The sequence below is a fragment of the Acomys russatus genome, chromosome 15 (assembly GCF_903995435.1).
Source record: "Acomys russatus chromosome 15, mAcoRus1.1, whole genome shotgun sequence".
In the NCBI taxonomy this organism is placed as follows: Eukaryota; Metazoa; Chordata; class Mammalia; order Rodentia; family Muridae; genus Acomys; species Acomys russatus.
In genome coordinates this window covers 64965332-64989000 of record NC_067151.1, presented here as the reverse complement: position 1 = coordinate 64989000, position 23669 = coordinate 64965332, and the positions used below count along the sequence as shown (strand labels likewise).

The 23669-nt window shown below is 45.7% G+C and overlaps 1 protein-coding gene across 1 annotated transcript; it reads left to right on the top strand.

The window, feature by feature from the left end:
* Positions 1-4524: 4524 nt before the first annotated feature.
* On the top strand, positions 4525-5577 carry LOC127199084 (speckle-type POZ protein-like). The gene has a single exon (XM_051156939.1). It carries the CDS (start codon positions 4525-4527, stop codon positions 5575-5577), a length of 1053 nt encoding a protein of 350 aa, XP_051012896.1.
* Positions 5578-23669: the final 18092 nt, after the last annotated feature.

Sequence of the window (23669 nt, the reverse complement as noted above, 5' to 3'; positions counted from 1 at the left end):
TTCCTGCTCTTTGAGCTCTTTCACATAACCGGGCTGCCTTGTCTGGCCTCAGCCAGGTAGGAAGTGCCTAGTCCTGAGGCAGTGGAAACTTCCTGGAACCTATGAGGATGACTCGAGCCAGGAATCCTATTTTTGGAGGACAAGGAGCCTGAAGTGTAAACATGTTTTTGTTTTGACCCAAGTGTGAGATGGGGGACAGACTTATGAGAGAACAGGTGATGTTTATCCACTTAGAATTCAATCCACCTCAGGGGTGGGAGGCAGGGAGGGCACTTGGTTTTTGCCAGCTGAAACACTTCCTAGTACAGACTCTGAGAGGATATATATATATAGGAGCCGAAAACAAGAGGTCGGGGCTTTGTGGGTCTTGGTATTGTTTGGCTGTTCTTCACTCGACTTTGACACGCTCCTAGAGAGAACTGCTCCTAGAGAGAACTGCTCCTAGAGAGAACCGCTCCAGGGAAGGATCAAGGCTTCAAGGCTTGCTCTTCCAGGTTCCAGCAGCAACTTTGGTGGAATTGCTGGTCTGCTGAAATCCTGCTGAATGTGACAGGGGAATCAGTCCCAGGGACTGAATTCAAAAGGATCTACTTCTTCTTTTCCCACAAATCTCCTTTCTCTCCTATCTAGAGTAGGTGGGTAGGAAGGGAGGTGTAAACATTTAAAGAACCCCAAAGAAAGTAGGGTTGGAAAAGGCGAAGCCTATGGGCTTCCTCTGGTATCTAGTGAGAGCAGATGCAGGGACCAACAGGGAATATTAGGTGGATCTCAGGAAAACAGCCAAAGGGTGGGGGAGAATGTCGGAGGAAGAGGGTTTGAGGACACCAGGAGAAAACAGCCCACAGAAGCAAATAAGCAGGGCCCACAGGACATCACAGAGATGGACTGAGCAATCACAGGGCCTGTGTGGGTCTGAGCTATGACCTCTGCATATATGTTTTGATGTTTTTGTTTTTGTTATTTGAGGATTTCTCTGTGTAGCCCTGCTGTCCTGGACTTACTTTGTAGACCAGGCTGGCCTCAAACTCCTAGAAATCTACCTGCCTCTGCCTCCCTGAGAGCTGGGATAACATGCATACACTACCACTCATGGCTATGTTTTGATTTTTGTTGGTTTTTAGCTTGGGGTTTTTGTGGTAATCTTAACAATAAAAGTGAAGATGCCTTTAACTTATTTGCCCGATCTTGGGATTATTTTCCTCCTACTGGGTTGCTTTATGCAGCCTTGATTTGAGGATTTGATTCTAGCGTGCCCCACCCCTTTTTATTTTTTGAGACAGCATTTTTCTATGTACCCTTGGCTGTCCTGGAAGTTGCTCTGTAAACCAGGCTGCCCTCAAACTCACAGAGATATGACTTTCTCTTCCTCCTGAGCGCTGGGATCGAATGTGCTCCCACAGCCCAGTGCTATGTTCTCTTGGTGTTTTTGGAAGATCTTTTGTTTCCTGAAGTAAAACAGATGAGAGGGACAGAGGTGGGAGGAATTGGAGAAGTGGAAGGGAGGACTTTGGTGAGGCTGCATTGCATGCATGAAGAATAAATAAAGACAAAAAGAAAAAATAATTATGTCACCTCACCTACCCCCCCAAAAAAAAACATTGAGAGAGAGAGAGAAGAACCATATAGTTTTAGCGAAGAATTTCATCAAAACTTCCAAAGAAGGGTTAATATCAACACTCCTCTAATTGTTCCAGTAAACAGAAACAAAAGGGACACTGCCCAATTTATTTTATGTGGTCCTTGTTACACAGATACCCAAACCACATAAAGATCCAAGGAAGAAAGAAAACTATAGACCATTTTCTCTTATGAATACAGATGCAAAAACACTGAATAAAATACTTGCAAAGTGAATCCAGGAACACATCAGAAGCTCACCCACCACGTTCACGTAGGCTTCATCACAACAACACAGGGGTGGGTCAATATACAGGAATCAATACACTGAATCTTCCATATACACAAACTGAAAGACAAAAGGCACACAGTCACCTCATTAAATGAAGAAATGGCCCTTGACTAAACCCAGCACCCTTCGTGCTAACAGTCCTGGAGAGATCAGAGACACAAGAGGTGTAACTGAACATAACAAAGGCAGTTTAGAGCAAGCCCACAGCCAACAGCAAGCTACATGGAGAGAGACTCAAAGCAATTCCACTAAAATCAGGAGCACGTCAAGGTTGTCCACTCTCTCCATACCTATTAAATAATGACCTTGACATCTCAGTAGAGCAGTAAGACACCGGAAGGCGATCAAGGGTGTACAAATTGGAAAGGAGGTGAGGTGGTGTTAGCACACACCTTTAATCCAAAGCACCAGGGAGCCAGATCTCTGGGAGGTCAAGGCCAGCCTGGTCTACAGGCAGAAGTTCCAGGACAGGCAAGGCTACAAAGAGGAACCCTGTCTCTAAAAACAAAAACAAGGAAGAAGTCAAAATATTCTGATTTGTAAATGCTATGAGATAGTAAATATGAGTTACCCTAAAATCCATTGGAGAACTCCTACCACTTATAAACACTTTCAGCAAAGTAAGTGAATACAAAACTAGCTCACAAAAATAAGTAGCCCTCCTATAGACCGATGACAAACACACTTAGAAAGAAGTCAGTGAAAACAAAACAATAGCCTCACATAATATAAAATACATGGGGTTCACACTAACAAAGCAAGTGAAAGACTTGTGTGATGAAAACCTCAGGTCTCTGAAGAAACTGAAGATCTCAGGAGATGGAAAGATCTCTCACGCTCTTGGATTGGTAAAACTAACATGGCAAAAATGGCCAACCGACCGAAAACCATCTACAGACTCAATGGAGTCCATATCCCAAACTTCCAAAACAATTCCTCATAGTTTTTGGAAGGACAACTGTCACATTCATATGGAACATATCCTGCACCCCCCAGTCCCCCCCAAAAAACCAACCAACAAACAAACAAAAAACCCAACAATAGCTGAAACAAATCTACTGATAAAAGAACTGTGGGAATTCTCACCATTCCCAATTTCAAGTTCTTTTCTTCCCATTTGGTTTGTCCTGACAGGGTTTCTCTGTGTAGCCTTGGCTGTCCTGGACTCGCTGTGGAGACCGAGCTGGCCTTGAACTCATAAAGATCTACCTGCCTCGCCCTCCCCCAAATCCTGGGATTAAAGGAGTGCACCACCACGCCCGGCTCCAATTTCAAGTTCTTCACAGAACTATTGTAATAAAAACCTCTGGGGGCTGGAGATATGGCTCAGAGGTTAAGAGCACAGACTGCTTTTGCAGAGGACCCAGGTTCAATTCCCAGCACCCACATGGCAGCTCACAACTGTCTATAACTGAAAGAGCTGATACCCAGAGATATACATGCAGGCAAAACACTAATGCACATATACAGGAACAAATAAATTATTTTTTTAAAACCCCATAGTATTGACATAAAAATTGACACACTGATCAATGGAACCCAATTAAAGACCCAAACATAACTCCACACACCTATGGATACCTGATTTTTAATAAAGAATTCAGATATACACACTGAAAAAAAAATAATTTTGATGGCTCCTTTTGGCTCCCAACTTGACTACATCTGAAATTAACTAAAACTCAAAAGTGGAGGGCACACTGGTATGAAATATTTTGGTTGAGTTCAAGTAAGTAGATCCCCTTTGAATACCAATTTGGAGGTAAGAAGACACATTTAATCCAGATATTGAGGCAAGAAGAGACTCATTTAATCCAGGTGTTGGGTCTGAGAGGCACACCTTTAATAGGGTCACACCTTCTGCTGGGAGTATATATTGGGTCGTGGAGAAGGAAGCTTCGACTCTTTGCCTGCGTGCTCTGACCTTGACAGCAAGTTCACACATTCAGTGCCATTAGAACCTCCTTCTTCAAGATCCCAGCGTACACTGAAGACCACTTGAGACATCCAGCCTCGTGGAGTGAGTAACTACTGGCTTCAAGGACTGTCTGTACACAGTTAGCCTTTGTTGCATTGCTTTGCCTGCAGCCTGTAAATCATTCTAATAAACCACATGTATGCACGTATGTGTGTGTATCTGTATGTGTGTGTGTGTGTGTGTGTGTGTGTGTGTGTGTGTATGGAGAGACAGAGAGAGAGAGGAGAGGCTGACTGACTCCTTCTGTAAGTATGTTACCCTACAGAACCATGACGAACGGAGCACATTTTGCAGTAGTAATGTATAAAATGTTGCAAACACTTCAAAGCATGTGGATATTAGCCAAAACATGTTACTAACTGACCAAAGATTCAATATGGAAAATAGAAATGTTGTGACGTAAGAGTAGTTTGGGGCCTGAACTGTCTTCCCTGAAACTAATACTGAGGTCTGGAGAGAAAATTTCAGAGGCCCAAGTTTCTGGTCTCAAAGAACAGGAAACAGAGCAGGGAACAGAAGCTAAAAAAAAAACTCTAAAAAGCATGTGTCATTGTATCCTACAGGTTGAAGAGGAAGCAAATCTTGATTCTTTGGTTTTGAATCTACTTTAACCTTCAAACTCCCTCCATTGGCAGAAATGTCAGGGAAGCTGGCGGCCGAGAGCTGGGGCGCCACACGGATCAGTGTCCAGAATTTCTCTTACACGTGGACCATCAGCAACTTCTCTTTTTGCCTGGGGGGAATGTGGGGAGCCATGGAAAGCCCACCTTTCTCATCAGGAGCCAGGGACAGCCCGAAATGGTGTTTGAGACTCTACCCTGATGGGATTGATGAAGAAAGCCGAGATTACCTGTCAGTTTACCTGCAATCGCGCTGTCCTAAGAGCCCAGTTTGGGCAAACTTCCGAATGTATATCATAAATGCTAAAGGAGACAGATCCCAAGATGTAAGGAGCACAGGTATCTTTAAGTTCCTGCCAGGCCAACACAGTGGATTCAAAAAGTTCATCCTTCGAGATTTCCTCTTGTCCCAGACGCATTGGCTACTGCCGGACGACAGGCTCACTCTCTTCTGCAAGGTGAGCGTGCTCGGAGACTCCTACACCATCTCCGGACAGAACACCGCATCTTCAATAAAGGTTCCAAGGTGCACATTGACTGCTGACCTGGGGGAGCTGTGGGAGACTTCCTGCTTCACAGACTGTAGCCTGTTGGTAGGTGGTCGCGAGTTCCGGGCTCACAAGGCCATTTTAGCAGCTCGCTCTCCAGTTTTCAGCGCCATGTTTGAACATGACGTGAAGGAGAAGCCAAAGGACCAAATTGAGATCCAGGACATGGAGCCTCAAGTCTTCAAGGAGATGATGGGATTCATTTACACAGGGAAGGCACCAAACCTCCACAGCTTGGCCCCTGGTGTGCTGGCAGCTGCTGACAGGTATAGCCTGGAGCGCTTGAAGGCCATGTGTGAGGACACCCTCTGCAGGGACCTCTCAGTGGAGAATGCTGCTCACACTCTCTTCCTGGCTGACCTCCACAGTGCACAACAGCTGAAAATGGAGGCCCTGGGTTTCATTACAGTTCATGCTTCCGAGGTCTCTGAGACCTCAGGGTGGAAGGAAATGGTGGATTCCCATCCTCACTTGCTGGCAAAAGCATTCCAGTCCCTGGCTTCCTTTCAGTCTTTTTCCTGAGGCCCCTCTCAAAGTCTATAGTAATGCTAGCACCTGTTTAGTTGTCACCTACACCTGTCTTCTAGCAGCAACAGGTGGTGTTGTCAGCAACTTACAATGAATCTGGGGAAAGACTGCCTGGTGGCTCAGGATATCAAACATCTGAAAGAAGCTGGAATGATCTCCAAGTGGACAGCCCTGGACTCTGGTGTGCTCTACCTAACATCTGCCCTCTTGCTGGAATTGTTTTGTTTTTTTCTCCTGACTTGAAGGCTGAGAGTCAACTTAGGTGCTTGCAGGAAACACAGCACAGAGAGATTGTTTTTAGGAGGTGTCGAGGAACCTACTTAATTAGACTGAGCAGAATACATGACCCAGGGGTCAGGTCCAAGGAGAAAACAAACATTAACATTTACTCTTAAAGGTAGAAAAAGACAAAGACTTGTTTTCACCCATAACTCAGTTTCTGGGAACTGGAGAGATAACTCAGTTGGCAAAAGCAATGGTGTTCTTGCAGAGGACACCTGGACTGTTCCCAGCCCACACAGGAGGTTTCATCCATCTGTGACTGGACATCCGGGGATCTGAGACACTTCCTGGAGTGCATGAACACATACATCTCTGCAGACAGAGCCTTGCAAATGAAGTAGAAAGTGAATAAAAGTGTTTTAATCAGTTGTAGAGTCCCCTTATTTTTTTATTAGTTAGTTAATATAGTTTACACTAGACTGGAACTTGGCCCCTTCCTCTCCTCCCTGTTCCTTTCACTCACCCCCTTCTCCCTGTCCCTTTGTCTCCCCCTCCTCCCTGTCCCTTTGTCTCCTCCCTCCTCCCTGTGCCTTTCCCTCACCTCCCCCTCCTTCCATTCCCTTTCTTCCCGCCCCCCATGCCTTTCTCTCCTCTCCCTTCCCCTCCTCTTATGTCCCACTCCCTTTCTTTTCAGGGAAGAGGAGACCTCCCATGGTATCAACCCACCTTGGCATGTCACTTGACACTACACAAGGTGGTCAGTGGTCCCCTTAGGGAAAAGGGACCCAAAAACAGGCAACAGTCAGGCCCAGTCCCCACTCCTCCTGTTAGAGGGCCCACATGAGGACCAAGCTGTACCTGTTACACTGTGTGCGGATCTAGGTCTACTCCATGGATGTTCTCTGGTGATGGTTCAGTCCCTGTGATCCCCCATGGTCCCAGGTCTGTTTTGTAGGTTTTCCTTTTGTGTCCTTGACCACTTGACCCTTTCAATCCTTCCTCCCCCTCTTCCAGGAGCCTGGTGAGGTGGTGCATGCCTCGAATCCCAGCACTCAGAGGGGGGTGAGGCAGGTGGATCTCTGCGAATTTGAGGCCAGCCTGGTCTACAAAGAAGTCCATGACAACCGAGGCTACACAGAGATACCTTGTCTCAAAACGATCCTCTGAGCCCTGCCTAATCTTTGGTTGTGTGTCTCTGCATCTGTTCATTCAGCTACAATATGTTTTTGTTTTTGTTTTGTTTTTTGAGACAGGGTTTCTCTGTGTAGTCTTGGCTGTCCTGGTCTTACTTTGTAGACCAGGCTGGCCTTGAACTCACAGAGATCCGCCTTGCTTCTATCTCCCTGGGTGCTGGGATTAAAGGCGTGCACCTCAGCACCAGGTTGCTGGGAAAGAAGAAGGAAGGGCCAGGGTGGTCAAGGAAGCCACCACACCCAGCACAGCTGCAGCTTCTTCATACCGTTCCTTCCGTTGTGGTGACTCCCAACCATTAGATTATTTCCTGGCGACTTCGCAACTGTAATACCATTACTGCTATGGCTCATAAAGGAAACCCCTGATATGCAGGGTTTCTGATATTCTACCTCTTTGAAAGGGTCATTAGACACCACTGCCAAGTGTTGAGAAACATGGATCCATGCCATGCCTGTCAGAAAACCAGGCAGACTGCTGTAGAGCTTCCGCACTCTTCCCAGACCCTGTGCCACAGTGTCATCCTCACCTCTACAGCAGACCTCCTGTGGGAGCCTGGTTTGCCCACAGTTCCCATCTGCTATGGATACCGCACATCTTCCCTTCTAACTCCCCTCCGCTCTTTGTTTGCTTTGCCATCTCCACCAGCCCAGGACAGGCCCCCATGCTAACCCATGGGCCACTCTTTCCAGGGTAACAAGAAGACAAAAGGTAGAGCCATGCACCATCCTTTGCTCCCCCACTTCCAATTTCCCCATTCCTAGTACCAGCTCTGCAGCAGAAACTCTTCTCTGGTCTTTCTTTCCTGTCTGACCCCATCGCCCCTCCCCCCAATGGATCACACAGATCTTTTCCCCAAGTCTTCCTTACCCCAACACCCCCATCCTCCCAGCCCCAACACAGCAGGCCTTCACTAGGAACAGGGCAGCAGAGCAGGGCAGGGAAACAAGTAAGGCAACTGATGGTTCTCCTTGCTCCCTCCTTCCCTGCGAATCCAGTCCCCAGTCTCACCCCCATAGCTGCAGCAGAACACCATGTGCAGCCTTACCCCCACCCCCACCCCTGCCTTCATCTCCTGTGGATCCCACAGACAATCCCCTTCAATCCCCTCTTTTCCACTCATGGCTGTACTCCAGCCACAAACGCCATCGCTCCCTGATAACCCACAGGTCAAACCTGCCAAGAAAGCTGCCTGTCATCTTCCTCTCTTCCACTGCTCTAGATCCAAGCCCCAAATACCCCAAATACAAGATATAAACCTTAAAATGAATTTTATGAGGATGACAGAGGTTTTAAGGAAGTGAATAAATCCTTAAAAAACAAAAGAAAAGACAAGCCTGGTTGTAGTTGCCCAAGCCATTAATCCCAGCCCTTGGGGGGCAGAGGCAGGCTGATCTCTGTGAGTTTGAGGCCAGCCTGGTCTACAGAGTGAGTTCCAGGACATCTAGGCCTACACACAGAGAAGCCCTGTCTCAAAACAAACAACAAAAACAACAACAACAAAGAAGTTAGTAAATCCTTAAAGAAACAAAATTAAAGATGAGCTGGACAGTGGTGGTGCACACCTTTAATCCCAGCACTAGGGCGGCAGAGGCAGTGGAGCACTGTGAGTTCAAGGCCAGCCTGGTCTACCATGTGATTCCAGGACAGCCAAGGCTACACAGAGAAACCCTGTCTCCAAAAACAAAAGTAAAACTGGAAAAATGAACAAATTCCTTAAAGAAAGCCAAGAAATACAAACAATTAAAGAAAAAAGGAGAAACTACATAAGGCTTGAAAATATAAGTAGAAACAATAAAGAGAAGAAACTGTGGGAATTCTGGAAGTCAAAAGTCTAGGTAAGTGAAGGGAAGCCACAGATACAAGTATCACCAACAGAATGCAGGAGAAGCAGAGAGAGCCTCAGGCACTGAACATTTGATAAAAGAAATATATATTTCCATTGAAAATTTTAAAAACTAAAAGGTTCGTTTCATGAAATATCCAGGAAATCAGGAACACAATGATGAGACCAAACCTAATAATAACAGCAGTAAAAGAAGCTGAAGTGTCTAAACTCAAAGTGTTAGGGTTTGGGTTATCTACTGAAGAAAGGCTCCAAGGCAGTACGCAAAAAAACAGAGTGGGTTTTTTTTTTTTATTCTTTAAAAAATTTTTTATTAATTTATTCTTATTACATCTCAATTGTTATCCCATCCCTTGTATCCTCCCATTCCTCCCTCCCTCCCGCTTTCCCTCTACTCCCCTCCCCTATGACTGTGACTGAGGGGGACCTCCTCCCCCTGTATATGCTCATAGGGTATCAAGTCTCTTCTTGGTAGCCTGCTATCCTTCCTCTGAGTGCCACCAGGCCTCCCCATCCAGGGGACGTGGTCCAATACAGGGCACCAGAGTTCCTGTCAAAGAGTGCTTTTAATCTAGCTCTAAAGGGCAACCATCCCCCCACTCCCCAAATGAGCATGCAGGCTAAATTTATGGACAGTTGGAGGGACCTGTGAGGACAGAATTGAGTCAGAGTGTACGAGGGGATTCAGGACTGGCTGTTTGCTTGGCTACTGGGGATTTTGAGTCAATGAAATTGTGGTTCTCACTCAGGAGTTGGCTTTTAATTTGATTGCATGGGGACAGCTGTGTTCTTTACCAAGGTCATGAAGTAATAAAAACATGGTATCTGGTCATTTTGTTCTATCCTGCTGATTAGCTGCCCATGAGCTGTCCATAACTTGTGGATTTTGTCAGGAATTGTTAGAAACTTGGCCTAGTTAGGCAGAGTGAAAACCTGAAGCCCAGTCAAGCAACTGGAGGTCTTTGGGAGGTGTTGGAGTCTGTGGGGTCCCTTGGGTCAGGTCCCTTCAAAAGGCAGAACATATTATCTTTAAGGCCCTCAAAGCCAGTGGGTGGGCAGGACCCACGCCTGAGGACCTCCAACTTCCATTTTCCACCCAAAGAACACTCAAAATCCCCTAAAGGCCAGACCCAGCGCCTACCCTACAGAGTGAAAAGTCCAAGCTCTGGACTTGAAATCCCAGCAGTCCCCCACCTGGAAAGCTCCCCTCTCTCAGGACATCCTATACAAACCCTGTCTCTTCTCGGGCCTCTGATGGGGCTTGCCTGAGTAGAGGCAGCCATCCTCCTGGGTTCCTCCCTCCCAGTAAACCTCTTGGTGAGATTTGTTGTGCTGTGTGGCTTTGTGGGATTTCTTGGTTCCCAGCTGCTAGTGTACACTTCCACCTGAGGTGTGGCACTTCCATCCTATGACTCAGGCAGGCTCTCCAGGTTCCTGTGCTCCTCCTTGGGGTCTGAGCTGCCCTGGGACCCTATCCCTCACCTCCAGTCTACCAGCGACAGAATCCCCTTCTGGCTCACCAATTGCTTATCACCCCTTCTTCACCTGGGACAGCCAGATAAGTTTCTTCTTTGGTGGGTGTAAATGTTTCTCTGAATCCCAGGAAGTGACTGTTGAGCCTCAGACACCCCTCTTTGAGGCAGAGGTACATGCACCAATGCTCTTTAAGTTCATGGCCAGCCTTCTTCACCTGACCTCATCCCCTCAGCTTTGGAGATGCAATTCTGCAGTCTCTATGGGCACAATTGGGTTTATTGCAACTCCTCCCCTCCTGCCCTTTCTCCAGAGCTGCCTGTACTGTCACAGCTTTTCTAGGTCCTCCTGGTTTTTGTTTTGTTTTGTTTTGGTTGCTTGTTTTTTGTTTTTTGAGACAGGGTTTTTCTGTGTAGCCTTGGCTGTCCTGGACTCACTTTGTAGACCAGGCTGGCCTCAAACTCACAAAGATCTGCCTTGCTTCTGTCTCTGGAGTGCTGGGATTAAAGGCATGTGCCAAACCAGCCTTGGTGGTGCAAGCCTTTAATCTGAGCACTAGGGAGGCAGAGGCAGGCAGTTTGCTGTGAGTTCGAGGCCAGCCTGTTCTACAAAGCGAGTCTAGGACAGCCAGGGATACACAGAGAAACCCTGTCTCAAAAACAAACAAACAAAAACAAAACAAAACAAAACAAAATGCATGCACCACCAGGCCTGGCTCCAAAAGCTTTCTGTAATAGGATTAAGTAAAGTTAACCCCAGGTCTAGAGGTAGAGCAACAAACCAGCTGATAGGGATTAAACAGAAAGGAGGGGCACTGAGGTAAAGAGTATTCAAAACAGCCTGCTGAAGAAGAGCTTTGGGGGATTTTGGCTTTTAGCTTTTGGCTTTTTCCTCTGGGACATGAGCTGAGTAGGAAGGTCAGCTGGGTGCTTTCTCTGCCTCCCTGAGCTAGCAGGCTTTCACCCCAGCCTCTGGCTCCTGAGTCTTTATTGGTAAATCAAACAGTTGGGTCTTACTTAAAGAACACTGATGGGCTCTAAATTTATTCACTTTTGCGATTGAACATGGCCAGAATTCTTGTTAGATAATCAGTTCAAAATGGTATCTTAGGTTCTAGTATTATTTGGGACCTTTGCAAATACTGTAAGCAGTCAGAGAAATGAAAAAAAAAAAAAAAAAAAAAAGAGTGCCCATTTCTTATTTCTCTTTTTTCCACTCCAAGCCCTGATTGTTTTTGTGTGGTCTCTCTCTCTCTCACACACACACACACACTGTGTAAATGTCCTGCTTTTTAAGTCACCGTTGAAGTATTGCACCATGCGCGAATGGAAGCAGAGGAGTGGACCCCTGCAGTGTGCACACATCCCGTACACACTTTCCCCGGGCGGGTGCATTTCTACCTCCCTGCTGCAGCACCCTCCAATTATGACTAAGGCTTACTTTTTTTTTTTTTTTTTACCTCTAAGCCGTTTTTGCTCTCATTGGTGTGACTTTATGGTATTCCTTGGTTCCCAACTGCCAGGACCTGTTTCCATTGAACTGGAACACTTACATTTTCAACAAAATTACAGAAGAAAAATGTTTGACCCGAAAGAATTTTATGACATCCGTGCATGGGCGGTGCGTGTCTGTGATTCCAGTACTCAAGGAGGCAGAAGCAGGCGGAGCTACGTGAGTTCGAGCCCAGCCTGGTCTACAAAGCAAGTCCAGGACAGCTAAAGCTACACAGAGAAACCCTGTCATAAATAAATAAATAAATAAATAAGGTGCCTATAAAGGTGAGAGACGCATAGAGGACACCAAATACATCAGACCAGGAAAGAAAGTCTCCTTACCACATAATACTCAAAACACTAAACCTACACAAAGGAGAAAGAGTATTTAAATATTTGAGGGAGAAAAGCCAAGTAACGTAAAACACAGACCCTATTAGAATTACACCCAGCATCTCAATGGAGACTCTGAGAGTCAGAAGAGGCTGAACTTAAATGTCCTCAGATCTGACGCTTCCACAGGGCGCGACTCCGCTTCCTGGTAAACCTGTGCATGGCCACTGTTGCCTGGTCTCTTCTGTGTACCAAGTGGATAAATCAGCATTTGTTTTCTAACCACCTATGGTTGGCTTTCTTTATTTTTATCTTTTGTCTCTGCCTGAGCATTTTCTTTACTTAATATTCTAGTCTCTTCTCTTAAAGTCTGTGCCCATATTTCATACCTATCTCTCTGTTGTTCGTTTTGTTCTATGTGTTTTAGAATCTCTTGTTTTATGTCCTGTCTCCAACCTTTGTTTGTTTATATTGTTCTAGTTGTTCTGTGTTGTTCCACTGTCTTTTCTAAAGCCTTTACCTTTGAATACATAAAAGGCTAATCTAGTTGTTAAAGTTAAAATGATCATTGTGAATGTAATTTCTAATTTTTTCTTTATTTCTGTCTTAAAACCGTAGAAGAGAACATTGGCTAAACTCCAGGAAGTCTGTTTTATTGTCTCTCCCATCCTATATATCTACTTAAAATTTAGCATAGGAGTGTGATTATTAAACAATTTACCTCACCAGAGGTTCATCCCCATCTGTGTCTAGTCTGTGCCTTTTTTGCAGCACTATGTTTGACCATGGTCTTGTTTTTCCAGCTCACCAAACTCAGTTCAAATGCTTGAAGCAGCTCAGTCTGTCTTTGGCTCCTGCTTCCAGAGAGAGGCTTTTATCTGTCTCTTCTCCACTCTGGGAAGTTGTTGGGCCCACAAGCCTTTGCTCCTCTGGCCTACAAGAGTCAGGCCAGCAAGAGGCCCTTCTGAACGGGATTTAGCTTCCTGTCTTGGCTAGGAAAAGTCTGGCTTGAGAAGCTTGCTTGTGTTAAAGAGCCACCTTTTGGTTTGTTTGTTTGTTTGTTTCTTAGCAAGGGATAAAAGAATTGCTTCTTAGGGGCCTGAGAGATGGCTCAGAGGTTAAGAACACTATCTGTTCTTCCAAAGGTCCTGAGTTCAATTCCCAGCAACCACATGGTGGCTCACAGCCATCTATAATGAGATCTGGTGCCCTCTTCTGGCCTGCAGGTGTACATGAGGGCAGAATACTTACTGTACAAATAATAAACCTTAAAAAAAAAAAAAAAGAATTGCTTATTGCTTCTCTGAAATTGGTATCAGGTTTTTTTTTCCAGCCAATTAGAGGCCTTGCTGCTCTAAATGGAGTCTGTCTAATCAGGAAGCTGTGAGCTCCTGCCTTAGAAACAGCAGTTACTCTTTTAATGATCAGAACTGAGAAACCATTCAGTGGTTTTATTTTCTACGTAAATTCTTGCTAGATTTCTGTAAACTCTGCCCCAACTTGGTACACCAAAATGTTAACAGTTATTTTTATAGAGCTGTGTTTGTTTCTCTTAGTTTCTCTCTTAACCCAGCTCTTACACAAAGAACTGAGACTCTTGTTTTTGTTTAATAATAAACTTCACAGCACAAAAACTGAGCAGTTGTTAATCTACTCTTAACCCTCTGAACTAACTTGGCTTCCTCCCAGGGTGCATCCCAGGGACACTTGCAGTTGCAGCTTTCCTCGGCTTCCACTCCTTCCTGACATCTCTTGGACATTGGCCAGTGGCTGAATCCCCTGCTTTCTCTTCTAACTCCTCCTCCCCTTCCCGGCAAGAACTACAGCCCTATTCTCTCCCCTGCTAAGCTGCTTTATTGGCATACAAGGGGGACAATTGGGGAGCAGAGTTTATACAACACTGAGATAGGAGATTCTCAAAACAAGGCTTGCGACCAGATATGTGGGACACAGAAATCAGCATTTGAATTACACAGTAGCCTTATGCCAGCAACACAACATAATTTATAAAGCTGTAATTTAGTTCCTGAAGGCCAGGAAGCATCAAGGTGGCAGGAGATGCATTTCTTCATAAATGACGCCTTCTACAAGGGCTCTAATGGTGGAAGAGTCAGTTGGCATACACTACCTCACTTACTTTCTGCTTTTTGTCTCTGTTATAGCATCTCAAATAGCCCAGGCTGGCCTCAAACTCACAGTTACGCAAGATTTTCTTGACCTTTAAATCTTCCTGCCTCTACCTGAAAAGTGTTAAGATTCCTGGATTGAATTTTTATATTAGGGCTGGAGAGATGGCTCAGAGGCTAAGAGCACTAACTGCTCTTCCAGAGGTCCTGAGTTCAATTCCCGGTAACCACATGGTGGCTCACAACCATCTGTAATATGATCAGGTGCCCTCTTCTGGTGTGCATGAAGACAGTGTACTCATAGACATAAAAGAAAAGAATTTTTATATTAGAGTGCTTTCCCATCCCTGAGGGTTAGCATATGACCAAATCACTCTACAAAGGCCCTATTTTTCTTTCTTTTTTATTGAAAATATTTTTCACACAATATATTCAGATAATGGTTTCCCTTCCTCCATCTCCTTCCAGCCCCTCTCCATCACCCATTCATCCAACTCCACAGTCCTCATTCTCTCCAGTTAGATGACAAGCAGACAAACAAAAGCCACAGCAGGATAAAAACCGAAGAGAGAGCACAGAAAACACACGTGTGTGTGTGTGTGTGTGTGTGTGTGTGTGTGTGTGTGTGTGAGAGAGAGAGAGAGAGAGAGAGAGAGAGAGAGAGAGAGAGAGAGAGAGAGAGAACCAATTAAACACAAAATTATAAATCAAAATACACAAGCAAAAGTCTAGTTGGAGGGGGAAAAAAGTCCAAACAAAACAATGTGAGGATAAATCCACAAAAATAGCATTCAGCTTGTTTTGTGTAGGCCATCATCAACTCCTCAATATGGCGTCTACTCTTGAGTGTTGTTTATGTAACCAGGGAAATTCCATTGGGAAAACAACTTTCCTTTTCAAGCATTTACCATTTGGATATACCATCTCAGCCAGGGACGGGAGCTTTCGTCCAGTTCCCGTTTCCACTCAGGCATCTGGTCTGAATTGAACCCATGCAAGACCCCATGCCCGCTGCCACGGCTTCTGTGAAACCATGTCTGAGTCAGTCCAGTTCTTCCAGGAAAGTGCCGTTTCCTTTGGTCATCCACCCTCCCTGGCTATCGCAATGTTTCCTCTTCCTTTTCCTCTTAGTTCCCTGAACTTTGGGGCGGGGGTTAGATGAAGACTTCCCACGAGGGACTGAGTCTTTCAAAGCCTCTCGGCTCATTTTTTTGTACATTGTTCAGCTGGGCCACCCCTTGCTCACATCCCCCGGGGAGTTGGTACCCACCGTGTGCACTGTGGCTAGCAAGAGCCATCTCAGAGCCACCCCTTTGCTCACTTTACCCTAGGCGTTGGTACCTACCGTGTGCACTGTGGCTAGCAAGGACTATCTCAGGGTCTCCCCTTGCTCACATCACCCTGGGAGTTGGTACCCACCGTGTGCGCTGTGGCTAGCAAGGGCCATCTCAGGGCCACCCCTTGCTCACATCCCCCTGAGAGTTGGTACCCACCGTGTGCACTGTGACTAACAAGGGCCATCTCAGGGTCTCCCCTTGATCACATCCCCCTGGGAGTTGGTACCCACCGTGTGCACTGTGACTAACAAGGGCCATCTCAGGGTCTCCCCTTGCTCACATCCCCCGGGGAGTTGGTACCCACCGTGTGCGCTGTGGCTAACAAGGGCCATCTCAGGGTCTCCCCTTGCTCACATCCCCCTGGGAGTTGGTACCCACCGTGTGCGCTGTGGCTAACAAGAGCCATCTCAGGGTCTCCCCTTGCTCACATCACCCTGAGAGTTGGCACCCACCGTGTGCACTGTGGCTAGCAAGGGCCATCTCAGGGCACGAGCCGGCTGCTGTGTGCTTTCTTATAACGACTCAGGGAGAGTCAGTATCCCTGTTATTGCACCAGGGCTATCAACTCCCCAGAACCTCCACAAGGGTATGCAGTGCTGTATATTCATACTTGTTCTTTTTTCTTAATTAGTAGTTTTGTAGAGTTTCGGTTTCATACAAAAAACTGAGCAAAAGTGCGGAAATTGACTTTATGTTCCTTCTCCCTTAAATGAGCCTTGTTGCAGCGGAATTCTGTACGAGTGGGACGCATTTGTTATATGATGGACTGTTAGTGACACGCAGGCCAAGGTTGGAAATTTCCATCAATTAGAATTTATTTCCTTAAAGACATTTTGTCACAGGCATCACAGTTGAAGAAGAGTTTACAAGAATTCTTCTCGATCTAATATAGCTCTTCAGCATTTAAGCACGTTGCCCAGCAAGCACAAACCCTGTTTTCAGCTTCTAGACTACTATAATTAACGATAACGATAACGGTGAAATTCAGTTGGATGTAGCTTGTTTTTACGTGTCTCTGTGACTCACATCCTAAGGCACAGACTCATCCTGGGTTTTCCTGGAGGGAACTCTAGGTGACACGGTGAGCATCAAACCTCAGTTTCACTGGATCCTTTTTATAAAGTCTGTGAATAAGTCCATGGTAACGACTTTCAGCGAATGAAACTTCAGGACAGTGGAGGAGACACGAGATAAGTCAAATGGTACAGGACCTGTCTGCAGTTGTCTAATTCCAAAGAAAATTCACTGCGACTGGCATTCTAGCCAGCCTTACATAACACTGTGACAGACACCGAGAAGCAACATTGGGCCCTGTGCACCTGTGGTCCCATTACGTGTCTCTAAAATACAGGTTGTTGTTTTTTGTAGGTGGTGGTGGATTGTTTTTTTTTTTTAAAGAAATTGTCATTTTGGGCTTCTAGGCTGATGTCCACACTTGAAGTGGGCCTTCAGTGTGGTGAGTAGCATCCTGACAAATGTGATCCAATCACTAGGTTGTGTGGAGGCACACTGGAAGCCTCAGCCGGCTCTTGTGCTCTTTAATTGTCTCCTTTTGTGCCCTTGGGTGTATCTCTGACATTTGCATCACTAAAACCAGACTGTCTTGGCCACATTACTTATTTTATTCTTATTTTTGAAGCAGTTGCTTCCGTTTCTTTGGAAATGCTATGATGGCATCACCATCTATTCACAAAGGAAAAGTCTCAGAATCTGTTGACCATGTTGATGGACATAGTCTCATGAAACTGCACTTGAACCAGATAAGGGAAAAGAGCACAACATAGTTTTCTCATGCTGCGGCAGCAAAGAACCGACAAGCTTGGTGCTTTTTCACATTGCGCGACATATAGGACAAAAAGACAGAAGAGACTCAGGAGGGCTCTCACGGAGCCATCAGCAGTTACTGGAAGCTGTTGCCTTGTTCGGCCTCTAGATGGCGCCACGCTGCCTGGCTGGGGCTCGCAGGGCTGACTCAGGAAAGCCTCTTCTGGCATCGCTCACTGCTGCTTTGTGGTTTTTCTTCTCCATTCATAAGGACTCCTGTGAGGCCATTGTCCACCCAGATCACACTTTCTTGTGTGACCTTCTTGTCTCAAGGCCTTAGCACTCCAGAAGTAGAAGCAGGAAGGTAGGAGTTCAAGGCCACCCTGGGCTTCAGAGGACAGCGTGGACCAGAGCAGCGGTTCTCAACCTGTGAGTCTCAATTAGTCTCGAGGCAGAATATCAGATGCTGACATAATGATTCATAACAGCAGCAAAAATTACGGTTATGAAGTGGCAATGAAAATAATTTTATGGTTGGGGGTCACCACAACATGAGGAACGGTATTAAAGGGACACAGCTTTAGGAGGGCTGAGGACCACTGGATCCGCGGTCCAGTGACCTCCCTCAGTAAGTAAAGACGTAAGTAAGCAAGTAAGAAAATAAGCAATAGGTGTAAAATGTCATTAAAAGATGGGTCTACTTCCAGCCTTTGGAAATGAGCAGTGAGCTCACATCCTGCTCAAGACAAGATAATTTGAAGTTAATTAATTACTTCCCATTTGCTTCTATTTCTTTCTCCAAAATAGTAATAACTTACAACTGAATGCTCAGGAGTTGTTGCCTGTAGGAAAAGAGCATCATCTAGGGTAGCTGGGCCGTCGTGTGGAAACAAGGCAATCTGGGCTGGACTTTCTTTTTTGGGGGAAGGGGGCTGGACTTTTATATCACAATTTAATAATAAAATAATTTCCTTTCTGCTTCTTTTTGTTTAACCTTCATGCTTTCTTGATTTTGTTTTACATGCAAGTGTTAGAAATAATCCTCCTCGGACACACTCTTCCAGACCCACTTACGGGTGTGAGTATCCTAAACGGTTCTGACAGACAAGATTCAGCTCCTCAATACCTCATACCTTGCATCCTCCGCTGGTGAGTTCTGGCTTCTTCAAACATAGAGCTTCTGCGCGTACCCTGCTGGGCCTCGAAAGCGAGACTGCTCTGTTTTCCGTGGGGAGCAGAATGTATCTGCCAGATACGGAAGAGGAGGGCTTAAGGATGTTTCCCCTTCTATACAGTGAGTCTTACAATGCTCTACATCGCCGTCTCTCTCCAGCTCTTCGTGTCTTTGAAGACTCCCCACGCCTAGAAGACACTGAGATACCTTCAGTGATTCAGGCAGCTCAGAAACCCCCAGCCCAGCCCTCCTCGCACCTGACTCCAAAGCTCTCATTCCAAAGCGCTGTCCACCTGGCACCTGGGTTTGAACTATTAGTCCCTTTGGTTCCCTACCTAAACTTCCTGCAGGCCGCTGAAAAGTGTCATCTGTGTCTCCTCACCAGGTGGGTTAGGCTCACTGTAGTTAGGCCCCTACTTCCTCACACTGGTCATTTGAAAGTCTGTATTTGGTCATTTCCAGACCCTTCATCTGCAGGAAAGATGGTTAACTGGTGATCCCTGCCCTCCCTCGACCTACTGAAGAATTGTGTGAGGAAGCTGCCTCTCACTGGGGAACTGAGAAGGCCATCTGGGCCCAAAACCTGGGCTTTTCCTGTAAGATTTCTCATTTGCACAGCAAATCTTCGAGACCCTCCCCTTCCTGCGTGGAAGAATACGAGAGAAAGAGGAGCAAAGCCCAGGAAATCCGCACAAGACCTTTCATTTATTATTTATTTACTTATTTATTTTGCAGTTTCCTACGTCTGTGTTCATAATATATACAGAGCCCTGAGTCACCGCATTCCTGTTTGAGCAGTCAGCACTAAGGCTTATTGAGAAATTGCCAAGATGGAGGCAGGCAGTGAAGGAGCATCTGTAGGCTTCGAACTTTTCCAAACCTACTCTATTTGGGGTCTTTAATGCTTACACCTCCCTTCCAGCCCACCTTCCCTATATAGGAGGGAAAGGGGGTTAATGGGAACAGGAGAAGTAGACCTTCTTAGACGCAGTTCCTGGGAGCAATTCTACTCTTTGTAGTCAGGATTCCAGCAGACCCGCTAAACAGCAACTCAGCAGTTCATCAAAGGTGAACGCAACCACAGCAGCAGCCAGAACCTGGAACCTCAAAGTGTTCTCCAGTGTTTCTCTCTAGGAGTGTCTCAAAGCAGAGAGAAGAACGGCCAAATAGTAGGAAACTATGCCAAGACAAAACAAACAAACAAACAAAAACCCAAACCCAAACCCCAAAACCTCTTGTTTTAGGGCTTAGAATCTGTACTAGGATGTTCTTCAGTTGGCAGGGACCATGCCCCCCCCCACCCCCGCAAGAGGCAGTGCCTCTTCTAGAGGACAAGCACCCTGTGTCCTTTCACAAGTCTGTTTCACATCCCACACTTGGGATCAAAACAAAAACATGTGTACCTCCACTACAAGCAAGCTTTATCCATAATATCATGTTGGATTCTCATTGGTTGGTCTAGATTACTATTTTTTCCATATACTTTTTTAAATTAATTCTTGGAAATTTTCACTCATGCACACAGTGAGAACATGCAAAGGCCACCCGAGGCCCACTGAAACTTTTGATTGATTACTATCAGGTGATTACTACCAGTGGGCTCATGTTCCCATAACCCCCTGCTTACAGATGTGTGTGCTACACTGTGTATAGATATTATATTAATTTTTCTTAGTTCAAAGGAGCAATTTTTATCCCACATGAAAATTGCATAAAAAACACAGACTGTCCCCCCTCAAGAATTTCTTTTGTTAATAGTGTCTATATCAGTGTGTTCCTGTGTTAAAGCTGTTGAGTTTACAGCAGCACTTTTCCTAGTCTTCACAATGGCCAGACAAAAATGGAACCAGTACAGCAACATGTAGATATTAGGTAGCTTATTGCGAAGTCCAGGCCTTTTCCAGGCTCCCTCAACTTATTTACAGCTGTTTAAATGCCTTGGCCATGACGTTGTCTTTCCCCCGACTCACTGTAAATGCCCCCCATGTCCCACTGTCTACCCTGGCAGCAGCACTGTCTATGCTTCTGTAGAAAGGTGGAGTCGAACAACCGACTGGGTCCTAAGATCTCTTCAGGCATTTGTGTGTGGGAGCACCGGGAAGGCGCCGTGTGCAGAAGCCAGAGATCCACAGGCTTCAGCCACATGGTGGGAATATGGCTCCCCCACTGACTTCCATTTTGAGGTCCTAGAGATCTTGGGCGTATGAGTGGTGATGAAGTTTCTGAGGAATGTTGAGTTTCATTTTCGGTTGAACTGATGAATCCTGCTGCCCTATTTTGCCTCATGTTGGGCCCGACGTGACCTAGGCATTTGGCCTTGGACTAAGACCTCTGAAAGTGTGAGTGAAGACAAACCCTGGCTCTTCCAGGTCGTGTTTCTCAGGCATATTGCCACAGTTACAAAAAACCCTACGAACCATGGGGGTTTCCTGGGCTACAACCACTATGCCAGCAGGCTGGGCTGCTGTCTGGCCTCCTGAAAGCTTCGCAGCAGAATCCTCTCTTCTCCTGCCTCCCTCTCATCTCTCTCAGCTTCTTTTCTGTGGTTCACTCCGGAGGTGACTCTCCTGCCTCGACCTTTGGAGTGCTGGCACAACAGGTATGTGCCACTACGTCAGGATTGGACTTTCATTTCTTTACCTTTGCAGCTCTGAGAGGCCAGTCACACACAGCCCTTAGCTTCGGCGTCTCCTCCATCCCCAAAGCCGTCCCTGCTGGACTTCTCCGTGCCTTTGTTCTCCTCCTTCCTCTTTTGGGAACTGTAGTGACTGTATTAGGCCATAAAAATCATCTGATTAATCTTAATCCCATCCTTAACTCCATCCTGCCATGTAATCTAACATATTTATAGGCTCTGGGTTTAGGGTATGGCATAATTATGACTACTGTATTAAGCACCAACATTGTTTACATTTTCTTTTTTTCTTTCTTTCTCTTTCCTTTCTCTGTTTTCTCTTCCCCACCCACATTCTCTTATTGATATTTCAGGATAGGCTTTGAGGCTTTCAGGGGATAGAGTCTTCAAAGCCTGAATTTTCTCAATGATGTAGTTATTGCTGATATGCTGTCAAGACAACCGGCTTCCTGTGTTTGGTGACGAGAGACTCAAAACTCAAGACGTCACACCCTTCCTAGGAGCCAACTTCAGCTTGGCAGTTTAGTGGGCTGCCCAGATTTCCTTGCAGGCAGAGAGGACCCCATGACTCCATTTTCCTGACCCTGATGAAGCAGAGAGGACCCCATGACTCCCAGTGCACCCCATTGTTTTCCTGACCCTGATGAGCCATTGGTCCAAGCTGGACATAAATGGCACCTGTCCCCACAGACACGGTGTCTTCTTAAGTCCTCCTTCAGTGTCAGGCTGCCCTTCCCCAGATAAACACAGCCGGTCACAGACTACTGCTTTCTCCTGACTAGTCTTCTCAGTTTGAATATCTTACAGTTGTGTGTGTGTGTGTGTGGTGTGTGTGTGGTGTGTGTGTGTGTGTGTGTGTGTGTGTGTGTGTGTGTGTTGCATGTGTAGAGATAGGGGAGCCAGTTCTCTTCTTCTAAAGTTCCATCAAGCTTGGTGACAAGTACCCTTACCCCTCGAGTCATCGTGCCAGTCCATGAATTTGTTTGTTTGTTTGTTTGTTTTTGAGACGGGGTTTCTCTGTGTAGCCTTGGCTGTCCTGGACTTACTTTGTAGACCAGGCTGGCCTCGAACTCACAGCGATCAGCCTGCCTCCGCCTCATGGGTGCTGGGATTAAACCATAAAAATTTTTTTTAATGTAGATTCTGTGTATCTATCTTTTCATCGCTTATAGCACAAAGTCTGCTCTCATAGCAAGTACTTTCCACGTAGCATTTGCTCTCCTGAAACAAAAGTCACACATAATGTTACATCCATAGACATGTCAGGAAACCAACCGTCATGTAAAGGGTAAGTAAAGGGATGATCACTTACAATAAAATATTATAGTAAAATTAGTTCCACTATGTAATTGTTCAAGCATTAGGATGTAGGAAGACACACTGATAGAGTAGAAATCTCCTAATATACACAGAGCTGCTGTCGTTGTAGTTGCTACTAACACTAGCTGATGCCATAAGCTCTGCTTATAACCCAAACTTGTTAGTATCTAATTAAGACAGGAACAACTGGCAGGGATGCCTCAAACAGTGTGAAGTTCAGCTTTCTCTGTAGTTTATTTACATTATGGGTGCATTCCTGGTCACTGAAGTAATATTCAAGCTATTAGCATATGCTTTGGGGGCTTGGTGGTGTGGCTCAGTGTAAGAGTGTCTAGCTTGCATGAGGTCCTGGGCTTTGATCTTTATAATTAAAAACAAAATGATTGGGCTTATATGCAAAGTGGAATTCTGCTCCTGGCTTAGGGAGCCATAAGCACTGTTTTTACTTACATGAAAGCTAGGAGGACTTACAGAGAACATGGATTGGTTCCTCGTCGCATTGACCTCACTGCAGTGTGCAACCTTAACTTGATCCAGGACATGTTGTCAGTGTCTATCAATCATTTTTCAAAATTCAAAATGGAGACTTATAAAGTTTTCAGACTCCTTCTGGAAGTGACTTAATCCCTGATGAGAATCACTGATCAATGATGTCGGGGTTGTCACTGGGACAGATGGTAATAAACTTGACATGTCTTCAATGGTCCTCAACTCTTCTAAATATTTAATCTGTTTAAACTCAACGAAACCTTTAATAACCCTACAATATACAATCTATTATTAGCCCCAGTTTTGAAATAGGGTAAAGATTAGAGCTTACCAAAATTAAGTAATTTACCTTAAACAATGGCTAATAAAAAAAAAAGAAGAAAAAGAAATTTAGAGCTGGTATTGCCCCTTACAGGCTGTAGACCTCAGGAGAGTGGGCCCTGCACTTTGCTGGGCAGCATAATACAGCTAACCCTGGTAGTGAAGGCTTGGGTGAACAGGGCCCCCGAGGGCAGCAGGGCTGGAAAGCTGGCCCTGCCCCCTTGCTGGCTATAGAATTGGGTGGGCAGCCAGGGTAGTGCTGAAGAGCTCACCATGGTGGTGTGGGTGCAGGAAAGAGGGCAGGCTGATCAACTCAGCTACCATGTAGGCCCAGATTCAGGACTTTGAGTTGTCCCACCCCA